The sequence below is a fragment of the Falco rusticolus genome, chromosome 10 (genome assembly GCF_015220075.1).
Source record: "Falco rusticolus isolate bFalRus1 chromosome 10, bFalRus1.pri, whole genome shotgun sequence".
Taxonomy (NCBI): domain Eukaryota; kingdom Metazoa; phylum Chordata; class Aves; order Falconiformes; family Falconidae; genus Falco; species Falco rusticolus.
In genome coordinates this window covers 32,621,333-32,637,247 of record NC_051196.1, presented here as the reverse complement: position 1 = coordinate 32,637,247, position 15,915 = coordinate 32,621,333, and the positions used below count along the sequence as shown (strand labels likewise).

General features: G+C 45.1%; 1 protein-coding gene across 1 annotated transcript in view; it reads left to right on the top strand.

The window, feature by feature from the left end:
• Window positions 1-15,583, top strand: part of TOP1 (DNA topoisomerase I) — a 68,988-nt gene extending 53,405 nt beyond the window's left edge. Inside the window, exons 10-21 of the mRNA XM_037402008.1 lie at window positions 2,455-2,576; window positions 3,283-3,405; window positions 4,871-5,058; window positions 5,682-5,826; window positions 6,879-7,022; window positions 8,211-8,396; window positions 9,983-10,051; window positions 10,680-10,794; window positions 11,517-11,644; window positions 12,766-12,860; window positions 13,645-13,794; window positions 14,180-15,583. Coding sequence (XP_037257905.1) covers window positions 2,455-2,576; window positions 3,283-3,405; window positions 4,871-5,058; window positions 5,682-5,826; window positions 6,879-7,022; window positions 8,211-8,396; window positions 9,983-10,051; window positions 10,680-10,794; window positions 11,517-11,644; window positions 12,766-12,860; window positions 13,645-13,794; window positions 14,180-14,282 — 1,568 coding nt within the window. The 3' untranslated portion in view covers window positions 14,283-15,583. The remainder of the gene's footprint in view (window positions 1-2,454; window positions 2,577-3,282; window positions 3,406-4,870; window positions 5,059-5,681; window positions 5,827-6,878; window positions 7,023-8,210; window positions 8,397-9,982; window positions 10,052-10,679; window positions 10,795-11,516; window positions 11,645-12,765; window positions 12,861-13,644; window positions 13,795-14,179) is intronic.
• Window positions 15,584-15,915: the final 332 nt, after the last annotated feature.

Below are 15,915 nucleotides of genomic sequence, written 5' to 3'. Positions count from 1 at the left end.
GTTCAGGTCACCTGTCCTGGCTGTGTCCCCTCCCAGTTTCCTGTGCCTCTCCAGCTGGCAGGGCCCAAGAAACTGAAAAGTCCTTGACTTAGGATAAACATCACCCAGCAACAACTAAAAACATTAGTGTGCTATCCACATTGTTCTCACACCAGATCCAAACCACAGTGCTGCACCAGCTAATAAGAAGAAAATTAACTCTATCCCAGCTGAAACCAGGACACTAGCCATCTATGTCATGGAATCTCAAGGAAGCGCAGGGATTTTTGCAGCCTCTGTCTCCATCATGGCAAAAAATTTATCAGTAGTCTCAGCAATTACAGGGTGGGCAGGGGGGTCTAGCAAATAAAGTGATCACATAAGTCTTCCTTGAGAAACTAGGCAAAAAAATCCGATGTCTGATTTACACAGCAGCTGCTGAGAGCCGCTGTCCGTGCTCACAAGGCACTGTCTAATTTCAAGATTATGCTAGGATGATTTGTAGAGCCCAATAATCACGCTATGGCTGGCCAGCCAGCTGCCAGGCTGCAGGCTGTCACTGGAGGAATCTGTCCCTTGCCCAGTGACTGTGCTGCGGTGGGACTGCCTGTTTTCATCTAACATAATGACTGCTGGAGCCATCGTTAGTGCCTACAATATCAGACTCAGTAAAGGAGCCTGAAATGCCAAAGCCATCTTTTAGGGCTTGACTATATATATGTTTGAGTGGCTGTGGGTTAACAAGCTGCTGCTCATACCCAGGAGGTGGCTTGAATTTGCATGTTTTTCTCTAGGTGGGGCAAGATAAGAGTGTAGATAGTGGCAGTTGCATTTCAGTCATGGCCATGTGGTCTCTTCTGCTCATTATGTACACTGGTTGCTCTCTGGTTTTCAGTTTTTACGTCAGGTAACTAATATTCACACCTCTGGAATAAATCTCTTTTTCTTTATATGTACAGCCCTGTCACTGAGAGCCTTTTCAAACCATTGTAAAAAGAAGGAAATTGAGTCCGATGCAATATATTCTAAGGTGATTAGATAAAGGTGCCTGAGCCTTCAGCTATTTGGGAAAAATATCGGTCATTTGAGCCCCATAATATGTTACTAACTCGATAGCCTCTTTCAAGCTAGACTTGAAGCCTGGAAAAACAGTTTCCTTTGCTGTCTCTCCCTTCCCCCATTTCCTGCTAAAAGCAAACAAATGCAGTGTTTTAGGTTGCAGCTTAAAAATTGGCAGAGTTACTGGTGGTTTAATTTAATTGTGGAATATTCTCAGATCATTGGGAGGACCTTTTGCTAATTCCTGTTTTATGGGGATTAATAGATCTTAAGGTTTTATAGCTGACTCCCATGCTTTAATTTTAGAGATGATGCAACTTTTAAAAACATGTAGTAAACAAAGTGGTGTTTTTTCCAAGAGCATAGAATCAACAGTAGTGTTTCTTGTATTCACTTTTGTGGAGTAAAATGGTTGTTAAAAAAAATCCACAGGTGTTGACTGTCTGCCAGCCTATTGGGACTTTAAATATTTCTTGCAACTAGCTGGAGATGTGAGCTGCATGCAAAGCCCCTCACAGGGATCACTGGCACCTCATGTGTTGTCAGGAGTGCAGTCTGGCCCACAAAGATGCTAGATGTGAATGTTCGATGTCAGATCAACAGCTTCAGTGTTGCAGCAGCCTCTTTTCCTTTGTCTGGTAAAGTCTTCCCATGCAGCAATTTCACCTTGTACTGCAGTCTTGCAGATAAGCTGAAATGTGACCTCTTCGTTCACTGAAAGCTCAGTCTGTCTTAAAAATGACTAGCTTTTTGAGGCCGATTTGGAGACACAGGAGTGCATTTCCACAGCAAAGGGAACAATCAGCAGAATCCTGACACATTTCCCTGCAGTGAAGGAGAGTTAAAAATTTGGCAGCGCTTTCCAGCCTATTTGTGGTGTATCCATAGGAAGAAGGGCTTTTCCTGGCTAGAAAAAGCTAAAGGCTGGAAGGGGTGTTCCAAAGCAGAGACCCTCTGTGGGTAGAAGTGGAATACAAAGACTTTATTTCCCATATATGTGAGTGCTGGAATATGAAATTTCATAAAATCCCTTGCCTTTTCCACTTCAAACAGCAGTATTTCCCCAGGAGCGTGCATACCACTGGGGTGTCTCAGCATAGGGTTTCCTGCAGGAGGCCTTTCCCCTTCCTGCCCTCCATGTCTCAGACCTGTCTCGCATCAGATTGCTATTGCTTTTTTTAATGTTTAGATTCTAGAGGAAACTTTTTTTCTAAATGTTTATGATGCTAGTCAAGCAATTGTGCTCCTCTGTTTCCTTTGTCCATCCAATCTGCTGTATTATGTATTATTTTTTTTTTTTTAGGAAAAACTTCTCTGTGGTAAAAATACAGCGTCCTTTAAGGTAGTTACTATGACCGCTTTCTGGCTTCAATTCTTGTTTACAGTTTTCTTTAAAAAGAAAACCTTTCTTTGTAGGTAAAGTCATGAAGCTGAGTACCAAAGCAGAAGAAGTTGCCACATTCTTTGCAAAAATGCTTGATCATGAGTACACTACAAAGGAGATCTTCAGGAAAAACTTTTTCAAAGACTGGAGAAAGGTATGCATGTAGACTGGGGCTGCAGTGACTGCAGGCGTGCTCAGCACTGGGCAATGAAAAGGGGCTACTGTCCCATGCACAGGAAAGTTCACTTAAGGCAACTAAAAGCTGCCTTAGATTGTAGCTGTGAGGTTTCCAGTTCATCTTGTAGTTTCACCAGGAAGGACCCTGGCATAAGTACCTTTCTAAACCAGCAAAGTCAGACTTAACCCAACCAAATCTGCTTGTTATGGGGTAATGGGGTATAGCTAATCTGACTGTTACTTGCCTTGTTGAAGAGCCAGCTTTATATTAGAAAGAAACCTCTTCCAAAGACCTAAAACTCAGAACTTCACCTCAGTCATCAAGCCGTAAGATCAGACCTTTTGATCAGGTGATGCGGTTTTCCTAGATGGGTTACTGGGGTTTTCTCCTTATCCCTCAACAGTCCCAGGCACTGTTCAGTGCGAGAGCGCTCTGGGAGGTGGTGCAGCACCAGCACTCTGAGATCAGAATGCTGGAAGGCCAGCATCCATACGCTCTGCTCCTTGTCCGTATCTCCTTGACCTTAGTCGGAGTGAGCGTGTGGAACTAGGGGATGCTTGGGAGTTTATTGTGAGAACCTGTCTATTCTTTCTGTTAAAAAGTGCCTGGGGTAGGGTAAGCTCTGCTATGCATGAAAACTTGCTATGTGTGAAAACTTGAAGTGCTGCTTTCTTTCTGGAAGGAAATGACCTCTGAAGAGAAGAGCACTATCACCAGCCTCAGCAAGTGTGACTTCACCCACATGAGCCAGTATTTCAAAGCCCAGTCGGAAGCTAGGAAACAGATGTCTAAGGAGGAGAAACAGGTACCAGAGGGAATTCTAGGAGACTTCTTGATTCTTAGCTGGCTTGTTAACATCTTTGTGTAATCATTTCTCTGCCTGCCTTGCTGTTTGTAAGCTAGTGTTTACTAGCTTTCAAATTATTACTTTAAGGTTAACTGTAGGAATCTTTACTGTGCAGCTCAGGTAGGGCAAAGCACTGCTTTTACAGCTGAATCTTTATCCTGACTTAAAATTATGTTGATAGGGCTAAGGCTCCTGATCCTACTTAAGTAAATAAAGAGAATCAGAGGTGCTACCTCCTTGGGATCCTTGGTTCCTGGCCAATAATGAGCAGTAGATACTCAGCTGAGGATAGCTTTTCATTTTAGAAGCTCCTTGGGTCTGGAGGGCAAAACTGGTGATGGTGGGAAGCATGCAGCAATGACATTAGCGAATAAAATGAGAGAACAAATCTTAAATATCAGGTAAAGAAGTTTTCTGAATAAAAAACCAAACTTTATTTTCCAGCAGCGTGGCTACAGTGGCTTGTGGGGAGAGAACTGAATAGTTTAGATGAGTGAAACTTGTTGCAGTAGAAGTTGGAAACTTGCCCCGAGTTCTCAGTTGATCTTTTGCAACACTACAGTAATTGTCCTTTGAGTGGGGCCTGGTAGCTTGCAAGTACGGCTTTTGGGGTCAGAGGGGTCCCAGCAAAATAGAGAGCCCCTGTCTTACTGCCGTTCCCATTTGATAAACATGTGAGTGAGCCCTTCTCGGTTCCCATCCGTGGTAGCTGTTAACGATGGAGCAGAAATGGCTTTTTCTGTTAGTTTCTTACCTGACGCGCCAGTGGTGTCTATGGGTCAGATGTTTTATTTCGAGCTGCAATGTTTTTATTTTTCCTTCTGTATAATTAGACTTCAAACACAGAAGTATGCATGAAATCTCAGCACATTTTTGCTTAGACTGTGTTGTGCTTCTGAGACTATTTGCTGACACAGGCTTGACATGTGGCAGACTGGAGACATTCCTCTGCCCGCTTTCTGATGCTCAGCTCCAACGCAGAAGTCTGAGTTTTTATACAAAACCAAGAAGATGTGACGTCTGGTGGATGTCAAATGCTGAATAGACTGTAAAGCAGCACTACTGTGCTGGGGCTGCTCTTGCAGCTATGATACATGGATAGAGGTACATGCCTCTCCTGTAGCAAAATGGTCGCTGTCTTCACCAGCCCTAATCTGTTTCGCTGAAATACAAGTTTTAAGAGAGTTTTCTCACATTCTTTCCCTTTTTCCAGTTCGTGCTGCTTGCATTTTATGAATGCTTTTCTGGACAGCCTGCTGCGCTGTGTGTTGATACAGCCCTTGGCATGGTGGGGATCTGGCTTTGAGTCTGGTCTTCAGTATTAGTGTGGTGCAAATACGAAAATTTTTTAAGTCTTGGCATTTAGAGATGTGTGTGTGGTGCTGGATATACTGTATCATCTTTGCTTTTGGCTTTTTTCTAGAAAATCAAAGAGGAGAATGAGCGGCTATTGAAGGAATATGGTTACTGTGTGATGGACAACCACAAGGAGAGAATTGCCAACTTTAAGATTGAACCCCCAGGTCTCTTCCGAGGTCGTGGGAACCATCCCAAAATGGGCATGTTAAAGAGACGCATCATGCCAGAAGACATCATCATTAACTGCAGCAAGTGAGCCCTGGATGCTTCACACCTTAGCTTTACTTTCTAGATAGGATAGTCACTTTTTTAAAATCCTGTATAGGTTGATACTCAAGCCTGTAGAAATATGCGTGCTGCTTATCTTACTCGTATATGGGCAAGAAACTGAGTCATACAAGCAAAGACTGAACGAGGCTACCATGGGTTTCGTGTAGAACTCTGTCAACATATTTGCAACCTACATTTGCTTAAACAGTCGTTCCTGCTACTATTTCCAGAAATTAATTATCTTCTAGATAGGTTACCCTACTTGGTTTTCCTTGATGTTGAAAGCTAGGGTTTGGTGGGCTTCTCTTTCCTGGTAAGTGTTGATGCTGTTGCAGTGTGAACAAGACAGAGATGATCCTAGCGATGTGTGTTCCCACCTATAGTATAATTCTTCAGCAGATACATACAGATAGCAGTTACATTTCTGATCTTTGACTGTTCACTCTGATTCACTTGCCTTCCTGCTTGTGGAAACAGGTAGTTACGTTGTCTCAGTTTCTTTCCCTGTGCTTTCTTTGTATGATGGTGTTCATTACTTTCTCTATTTTGATGACATGGAAGTCTCTTCAAATGGTTTTTATTTTCTGTTTTGTAATTCTCTGCAGGGATTCAAAGATCCCTCCCCCTCCACCAGGACACAAATGGAAGGAGGTCCGGCATGATAACAAGGTTACCTGGCTGGTGTCATGGACTGAGAACATCCAGGGCTCTATCAAATACATAATGTTGAACCCTAGCTCAAGAATTAAGGTGAAGATCTAGTTTTTTACAAAAAAAAAACCATCTTACTGGTCACGTCTCCAAGAAGCAAGTCTAACTGTTGGCTAGGAGAGAGATAGGAAGTAAAGCTGTCTTGCTATTCCATCCTGCACTGATGGAAAAACATAGGAAAGTTTCTGTGCTTTTGTTCCTCCTTGAAAAGAAATAATACAATTACTGCACAGGAGAGCAGATAAAATCTGGGAAATAACTATTGAAAAGCATCATTGTGTCATTTGTAGGAAGAGTCCTTTACCCTGTGTAAACCTAAAACGAAGCAACTCATCCAAGAACAGACTTGCACCCCTTGATACTTGACCTACTTTTTGCCCTAACTTCCTCTGTCTGATCATGTAGTAAAGCACTAACCATGGGTTGCTAATTAGCTGATCATAAAATAAAAAATGTGGCCAGCCTACTGGCTGAGAAGGAGCTCATGACTGCAAAAAAAACCCTAAACCCAACCAAAAAACCTGCTGTGGGAGCAAATAATCAATCATCAGATCGATTGCATAAAAGCAATGGTAAAACTGTTGAAAGACAAGTAACCTTCCATTTTCAGAGGTAGGATTTAAGTTGTTCTCATTAAGTCTCCACCCCCACCCCCCAAGATATTTTCTCCTGGATTAATAACAGGGGGTTTGTCCTACAAGTGCAGGGGAAAATCTCTGTTCCTTCTTTTTGCTGTGACTTGAATATATAACAATGATGAACTGTTGATGTTGCTTTTAAGTTTTATGGATGTTTAATTATACAGCTGAAGGAATGTAACTGTCATCTGAATAAAGCAGAGGAAACCATTTATATGTTGAGACCATAGTATGGTTTGTGTCTTTATAGTCACTTCTGTGGAAGTGTTTAATATCATGGAAATCTGAATTACTTACAGCTGCGTGGCAGCATAGTTTGAAGTTGAGCTGGTAGCAGAAAAATCTCAGTGGTTTTATACAGGGAGATAGTTTGCCACACACAGACTTGCAAAGCCTGGAGGTGCAGATTGGAACTGGTCCTGCTTTCTTATGCTCTCTATTCTAACTTTGCAGGGTGAGAAGGACTGGCAGAAGTATGAAACAGCTCGGAGGTTGAAGAAGTGCGTAGATAAAATCCGAAATCAGTATCGAGAAGACTGGAAATCCAAAGAGATGAAAGTACGGCAGAGGGCTGTGGCGCTGTACTTCATTGATAAAGTAAGGCTCGTTCCCAGCACGCTCCTCTTACCTTTCCCGTCCAGCTGAGAATCCTTGAGAACGCTGTCTGTTCCTAGGGCAGAATGGAGCCCAGTCGCTTGAGGTTTCCTGAGACTTCCTGGTGGGCAGGCTCCCGTCTCCTTTTCCTTCCCACTACCTGGAATCCAGAGCAATAAGCTATTGTACTAAATGTGGCTATTTCAGGCAGCATTGTTTTAGTTCAGGCAAAATTCACAGTCTGGTTCCAGAGTCGCCCAGTTGGATTACTGGGAGGTTTGTATGGGCCTTTTGTCTCCAGCTGTTTCAGTTTTCCGGCTGTGAATTTCTGCTGGTTTGTCACCTCTTTAGTTTGAGGTCACAGTTGTGAGGTTGCATAATTATGCTAATTTTTTTACCACAGCGTAAAGAAAACTGCAGTTGTATTGATCCATTTAAAGCCACTTAAAACCAGTTCCCAGAGAGCTGTTGCCCTGGTAGTGTATGGCACTAACCGACGAAATTAACAAGTTTTGTTCAGAAGAGTTTGGTGTAAATCAGAGAAGTTAGATGTGAATAATTCTGGGTTTATATGAACGCTGAAGGGTTTTTTTTTTTCAAAAATTAGAAATTGGTTTAGCCAGTACTGTTAAAACCTTTTTTTTTTTTTTTTTTTTTTTTTTTTTTTTATGTAGCCTTTAGATAATTTATATAACCAGAAGTGTCCTGTGTGCTATTTAAAGTCTGGTTTTTTAGCATGCAGCGAAGAGGTAGGATCATAGAAGATAAACAACTGAACTTCATGATTTTGTATGAGGTTAAGCTCACAAGGAAGTCAGCTTAATATTTTTTTCTTTAAATATCAAATGTTTTGAAATGGATTTCCATTGGTCAGAACTGTCACAGTTTGAGTTAATGAGTGAAAGCTGGCAAAACATCTTGCTTTAAATTTCTCTTTAAAAAATGAGGTATTCTGGTAGATTGGTAGATTTGTGGTTTTAATGGAGGGTTATTTAAAACAGATTTAAAGAGAATTTAGGGTTGGTTTTATTAGAATTTTCTAAGTGTCAGTTTTATCCACTCAGATGCACTTTCTTCCTTTCTCTTCTATGGACACTGCTGATTCTAGGCCAGTGTCTGAAAGTTTCCAGCATCTATACATTACTGGGATGGTTTGAAATGCTTACTTTTCTTGTCTTGATATAAATCTAGCTTGCTCTGAGAGCTGGTAATGAAAAAGAAGAAGGAGAGACAGCTGACACTGTAGGCTGCTGCTCTCTGAGAGTAGAACATATCAAGCTGCATCCTGAACTGGATGGCCAGGAATACGTGGTTGAATTTGATTTCCTCGGGAAAGACTCCATCCGATACTACAACAAAGTCCCCGTTGAGAAGAGGGTAAGGCATCTCCAAAAACACATACGTAGACTGAATCACAGAAAAATATCAGCACAGTTTTGATGACAGTAACCTGGTGCTTCATCACAGGTCAGATACTTAGCCAGAAAATAAATCTGTTAATGTTCCCATTTTATTGGCAGTGCCATGGAAGATCAGCGGGCTGGTGGTGTAACATAACCCAGCAGATGAGATACTTAAACATCTTAACTGCTTTTCCCTGTGGTCTCGTGTCAAGAATTGGCGTAACATAACTGTAGCGGCTATGTTAGAGGAGTTTCTTGGGTCTCATTCTGGTCAGCTGAGTTGGTTTTGTCACCTGTAGATGGTAGAGTTCTAGGCCCGTATGACAAGTAATAGCATAAAAGGTTCTGAAATACCAGTGCTGGACTAGCAGTCCGACTTGGGCGTTCGTGATACCAGCTTCTCTGTCACGGTGGTTTTGTTCCCGTTGGAGCTGAGCCCTCACTGAAGTAGGTCTTGATATTGGGTGCTCCAGAGCATGCAGAGTAGGTGCACCGATACCTCTGGCCTATGAACCTGAGTACCTGCTAACCGATACTTCTTTCTTACGCAATGTTAATTCCTTTATTTTTTAGTCATCCACCAATTTAAAATCTGCTGTGGCTTTGACCTCATTCTGGAGTAAATCCCCATCCAGCAGTGTGAACCTGGAGGGCACTATCCAAAACCACCTTTTGATTTTTCTGGGTGTAGCAGATTTGCCTCTGGCCCACGGCTCTGCAGTCAGCAGAGTATGTTAGATACGGCACGTATAATACTGTGGTAATTGTAACCATAGTCAGTAGCGAACGTTGGCTTCTTGGAGAGCAAAACAACTGGAAAAAAACAAACTACAGCTGCCATAGAAATGAGCATGTGCTGGAATTCTTACTTCTTTGTTGAAAGAAAAAGTTTTTCCTGTTTTTAAATTTATGGGTGTTGGTATCTCTTGGTGTTTCTTCTTCAGTGCTTACAATGGGGAATTGATTATTGTGGAACTCGAAGCCTTTGTATATTAGGCGTCTATAGAAGAATGTGTTGTTGAGAAGCTGGGAACTGGGGATTTGGAGCGTGCAAAGCTGGGATTTGTGGTCTCTGTATAATCAAAGATGTCTCGATTATTCTCTCTACCCTACTGACACTTGCTTGGGTTGGAATTGTGTGAAACATTTAATGCAGCAATGAGAAAGGATGGGTTTTGGTAGCTTCGCTCCGTGGGAAATGGCTCGGGGGTCTCTGGCTGGAGTAATGATGGAGAGTAAGGGAAAGATGGTGTCTTTGGGGTCTCTTTCTCCGTTAGGCAGCTAAGCCAGAGCAGAATCAGGTCTCCTGTAATCTTGATCTAAAGGATGAGGATAAAGGGCATCAACCACTCAAGACTCCTGTTGCTAGCGAGGAACCTTCAACACAAGCACTGTAGAGACATGGGTCTTTGCCTGCTGAGAAGTAACATCCAGCATTATCACTGTTGCCTGAAAATAGTTTTAAGTGGCTCCCTGGCAGTGTTGCTTCCCTTATGTGTTGCTGCTACCCAGCACTGTCTGGTCTGTGTACCTGAAGTTGTTGATTTTCTTTTCCTGCAGGTGTTCAAGAATCTTCAGCTATTCATGGAGAACAAGCAGCCTGAGGATGACCTCTTTGACCGCCTCAATGTAAGCACATAGTTAATGATGAGGGATGGTGGTAGAGCACCATGAACAGGCTTGCTCTGCACCAGACAATAACAGCTGCCGTGTTCCAGAAATGGCTTCAGTGGCAATTTTCTTCCAGGGCTGCCCTGAGTGGCCTAAAAGCAGTGAGAGTCTCAGTCTGGTGTCTGTATTGTCCCTGTGCCCACAGGTTCCTGAAGCAATGTCCTTTGGTCCGGGTGAGCCTGGCTGGCTCTGACTTGGGGAAGTTGTTTTCAGCGTTCAGAGATGATGATTGTGTGAGGTGACAGATTTTTAGATGCCATTCTCATCTGCACATTTGGCTCTGTGGGAGCACTGTGGTGGTTCAGGCACCTTCCCTGCAGTGGGACAGGCACATTTCTATCTGTTTGGAACCAAAACCTCCACACAGAAGAAAAGATTTTTGGCTACCTGTGGTACTTGTTGTGGTACTTGATAGCAATCTAGTACTTGTTGGTTCTTTGTTGACTTTTCCTGTGGTTTCGGTAAGGTTGTGGTCAGGTCTGAGTACATTAGGCTTCAGCCATGAGCTTCATCAGCTGCGTGTCCAGAGATTTCACACATCCTGAGGTCAGTTCTAGTGCTAACCGTCATCTTTCTGTTTCCTTAGACCAGTATCTTAAATAAACACCTTCAAGACCTTATGGAGGGACTGACAGCCAAGGTATTCCGTACTTACAATGCTTCCATCACGCTACAGCAGCAGCTCAAGGAGCTCACTAATCGTAAGTTTTGTCCTTGAAACTGTGAAGGGAACAGATCTTATCCTGCAGTATAGACCTGGCTTCCTTGCCTTAGCCACAAGTCTCGTATCTGTACACCACTTCCTCATTGCAAATGTCAAACGCCTGAGGTCTGACCAGAACACTGCAGCCAGACCGTCTTTTGGGGTAGCTGAGCAGCCCAGCACTGGGACAGAGCAGAGCTGACTTGTGAGCACACCAGGGTGTGCCTGCTAGTTTATACCTGTCCTTTACCAAATATCTTCCTTGCTTTCTGTTAATTGTAAAGTTCTGTAGGTGGCAGACAAGGCAGACGCATCTGTAACAGCCCCAGGTTTCTTGGCTGCTCATTCACAGCCTCTGTCGAGCACTGCTAGCTTGCACTTTAACGGCTTTACGAAGTTGGGTACGTTGGTTCTGTGAAGCCCAGCAGTGGCTTGAGCAGTATGGGCCTGCTGTCCTCTGCTCTCAACATGGGTGTGCTTCCAGTCTTGAGTGGCGAATGGTGTCTTTGTTGCTACCAAAGTAATGGTCCCAGAAAGAGTTAGGGCCCACGATGGAAGCGGTCAGGCTCTTCGAACTGTAGTTGTGCAGAGTTGCACGGGCCCACCAGAGGGGAAGGCCGGTTCTGCGGTGACTGCGAGCTTGCAGAGCTGGTGTGACACTGGCTGGGGCTGCACAGCCCTGGAGAACCCACTTGCTCACCACTTTCTTGTACTTTGCAGCGGACGACAACATCCCAGCAAAGATCCTCTCCTATAACCGTGCCAACCGAGCGGTTGCCATTTTGTGTAACCATCAGAGGGCTCCGCCGAAGACCTTTGAGAAGTCCATGATGAACCTGCAGAGCAAGGTACCCCGACCGTGCCCGGCGCTTGGGCTGGGACAGGGCTCCGGGTGCTGCATCTCAGGAGTCACATTTCCTTTCACTCGGGGTGTGAAGGGGAAGCAGAGCCTGCCTTTCCCTAGCGGGGGCTGGTTAGGGCTGCATCACAGATGGGCCTGCTTGGAGAGGAGGAGTGAGCTGAAAGGGACACCTTTCAGTCCGAGTCATCTTTTACTTGTAAAGACCAAGACCAGACCCTTTCTATCTGCCCTTCATCCCATAGCTATGTGTTCTGCTGCCATTGAAACTTCAGAGCAGCAGTCTCTAGCTCTGATTTGTGTCCCCTAAAGAGCCCGGCGTAGGCATCCACTCCTGTCCTACGAATCCCAGGCTGCTGTCAGTGCACTCTGTGTACGTGGTACACTTTGCCCCTCTGACTTGACCTCTTCCTTTGCAGATTGTTTCTGGTGAAGGCCATGAGGTCCAAAGGGGTTAGGTCTGTTCCTGGTCTGGCTTTAGAATAACCTTCACAATAAGGACTTTGGTTTGGCACTGCAGTGTCCCCTGCTTCTGTAACACCTAACATGGCTGCCTTCACCCTGGGTCTTAGAGCGTGGGGAGTGTTGAAGGGGAATGGTTGAACAGGGGCTGCAAAACACTAAATCTCCCTGAATCCTAAACTTACTGGGGAAGAACTGCCTGAGGCCTTAACAGCTTTCAGCCTGTAGGATCTGGGGCAAGAACTGATTCCTGCTGAGGGCACAGGGATCATCCTTCCATCTTGCAATCACAGAGCTGGTGCTGGTGGGATACAGTGGAGGCAGACAAGCTGCCTAGAGGGGCTGTCGGCCAGTCCCAGGCCAAGCCAATTCCTGTGCCTGCTTGGTTGTAGCTGTGTGAGAAAATGCCCGGCACCACCTTGTCCTCAGAAGCGAGTGGGGCCCTAGTTTGAGGGGAGTGTTCACCACACTAGGCTTTACATCAAACTGAAAGGCCAGTGGCCTAACTGTTCTGCAGAAGTGGGTCTGACCGCTGGTAGATTCTGAACATGGTCACAAACTTGCCCCCTGGGTCATGCTGCCTTGGGGTGACTGCCACGTTGTCAGCAGCTTGTTCACAGTGCTGCCGTCTGGTTTTGCCTCTCCTAGATCGATGCCAAGAAGGAGCAGTTAGCTGATGCCAGGAGAGAACTGAAAAGCGCCAAAGCTGATGCCAAGGTCCGGAGGGATGAGAAGTCTAAAAAGTAAGGCTGGTGTTACTAGGCTGTGCAATGCTCCCAGTACTTTTGGCTCAGAGTGGGTCTTTCATCCTGTATTCTGTTTGCCCCAGCCTGTGATCTGGGAAGGCTTCCTCAGGCTTTCCTGCGCCCTCTTTCTTCTGTACATGAAGAAATTGCCTCCAAGTTGAGAACCGTAGGATGGTGTGACACTGCAGTTCCTGCTGTGGTCTCTAGCACTACTCTCCAGTGTGTGTCTCGGCACTCTGAGGTGAGCACCAGCCAGTGCTCACCCGCCCTGCTGCCCAGGCCCGAGCAGAGCGATGGATCCAGCGTGCAGCGTAGCCATCTTAATGCGGAGCCAGGAGCTACACGATTGCACCTGTACTCTTCTGGGTTCTGCTCTGCTCCGTTGGAAGCCCGCGGGGCAGATGATGCGCTCAGGCTCTGTGTGGGCTCTGCAGAATAGCCACAGGGGTGCTGTTAGGGGAGCTCTGAAAGCAGAATCAGAGCATGACTATCGGAGGGATCGATGGGCTGGTTTTAAAGTGGGTATAGCATCAGTACAGTTCAGGCTGTTGCTTCCGACCCTTTAAAACAAAACCGCTGCTTAAGGTTTCTGCTCTGCCTCTTGAAAATGTCAGTTCTTAATTGCATGTGCTGAGTGGTTTGTGTCGCCATCTGTGCTGACACAGCTGCCCTTTGTGGCTGGCGGCATCGCTTACCTTGAGCAGAGTCCCTTTGGGTTCCCATGGGCTGCCATCTCAAGCCTAGCAAAATGCTTTGATTTTTTTTTTTTTCCCCACCACAGGACAGTGGAGAGCAAGAAGAAAGCAGTGCAGAGGATTGAGGAGCAACTGATGAAGCTGGAGGTTCAGGCTACAGATAGGGAGGAGAACAAGCAGATCGCTTTGGGCACCTCCAAACTCAACTATCTGGATCCCAGGATCTCTGTTGCTTGGTAAGCATCTGCCTGGGGTGTGCTGGAAGGACCCACCCCGTCACTTCTGTCTCGTCCCCGCACTAGCAGACAAGGGCTGTGGCTGAGAGAGCAGTGCCCCTGTGCTGCCAGAGATAGCGGTCTCTGTGCCTGGTCTCGGGAAGCTGTGTGTCCCTTGAGGCGGGGACTCTTTGGCCGACCAAAGCCAGCACCGCACTGGGAGGTGATGGGTCGCGGAACCTGCAGGGTCTAACACCAGGAGAGCAGTCGTGCGCGGCGGGGTGGCGTGTTCTGTAGCGGAGCAGAGCTTAGGAAGGTGCTGGGGGAGAGCAGGGTGGCCCTGTGCACAGCGAGGGGCTGAGTGCCTGCGCTGTGTTGACTCTTAACAGCATCTCCTCTCCTGCAGGTGTAAGAAGTGGGGAATTCCTATAGAGAAGATTTACAACAAAACCCAGCGAGAGAAATTTGCCTGGGCTATCGACATGGCAGAGGAAGACTATGAGTTTTAACCTGTTTTTAATGAGCTGAATTTTATGGGAAAAGGGAGTAGCCTGGTTTTTAGGGAGATTGATAAACTGTGAGCCTTACTTGTCCTTGGATGCTGGGGAAGGGGGAGGAAAGGGGCAAGTGAGCATCAAATAAAACAGCCAACATCTTGCAGAAAGCATAACCTGGAAATATCCTAAAGGAGCTGAGCCAGTTGTCCTATGGACAACTTATTTAAAAATGTTTCAGAGATCCAAATTCTAGCTGTCTGGTTTGTGTGGTTTTTCTCTTGAGGCAGGGCAAGTGGATGGGGGATTTGTCAACCTTCCGCCAGGCAAATTCACCATCACACTGAGAGCGTGGGAATCTTTAGCTACTGTATACAAAATCCAATTATATTGGTGCGTTTTTACAGTTAGGGTTTTGCAATAACTTCTATATTTTAATAGAAAATGGACTCCTTAACCCCTGCCCTTCCCCTCCCCCTCCCACCCCATTTCAGAATAACGAATAAACAAAACTTAAGAAACCCAACGCACCTGTTACAGCTGTCACTATAGTCATGGAAATACCCAAATCTTTTTCAATTTGTCACTTGAAACAGTCGTGGCATTGGAACATGAATTACAAAAATCCACATTTGTTCAGAGCAAAGCATGATGGGAGATCGGCCTCCTGACTTGAGTGTTCCTTTTTTAAATGTGAATTTTTATTTCTTTTAATTATTTTAAAATATTTAAACAGGTTTTTTTTTTCTTCTTGATCTTAAAGATCGTGTAGATTTGGGGAGCGGGTGGGGGGAGGGGGCCGTGTGATGGGGAGACGCGTGTGGAATTTGAGGACAAGTGAAATTGGCAACAAATGACATGCCCATCACCCTGTGTTCTGAACATGCTCTGTACACTTCAAGAATATCTACTTTTTAGGTTTGTCAGACTGTTTTACCTTTTTCCCCCCTTTTTTTCTAAGCCCCACTCCCCTCTTTTACTTGAAAGATTTTATTGTGTAAAAAGAAGTTTCACAGGTCAATAAATTTCGAGGGAAATGAGCATTGGTCCAAAAAAAGGAAAATAATCAAGATTTTAGGGCTTTTATTTTTTCTTTTGTAATTGTGTAAAAAAATTTTAAAAAAATTAAAAAGCAGAATTTTAATGTGAAACCTTTTTTTGCTATAATCATTAGTCTTAGAGGCATTGTTAGCGTAGTGTGTGTGCGAAGACCATTTCCTGCAGCCTTTCCTCAACAAGTATCTTCTATTTTTATCATGAATTCCCTTTTAATCAACTGTAGGTTATTTAAAATAAATTCCTACAACTTAACTGAGTGTTGGTGTCTGTGTGTTCTTTCACCTCTGGCCCTGGGCCATGAGGTCCCCGAGGTCCCTAGGCTGCAGGGGGAGATGGTGGATGTGGCACCACGTCTTTTGGCAGCCCCTGTGCAGCAGGCACTGCGCAGGATGCTTGAGCCTGTCTCCTTTGAACAGGGCTGCCCAGAGGATGCTGAGGCTGTGGCAAGGGCCAGGTGGGTTGGGACTGACCCAGCAGTTGTGTCTTCATCAGGGGCGAGCTGAGAGCACATGGGTTCCTCGTGATGCCAGGGATCTGAGCTGAAGCACCTGGCCGGGGCTGGCTTTTGGAAAGGAGAATGCTTTCCACA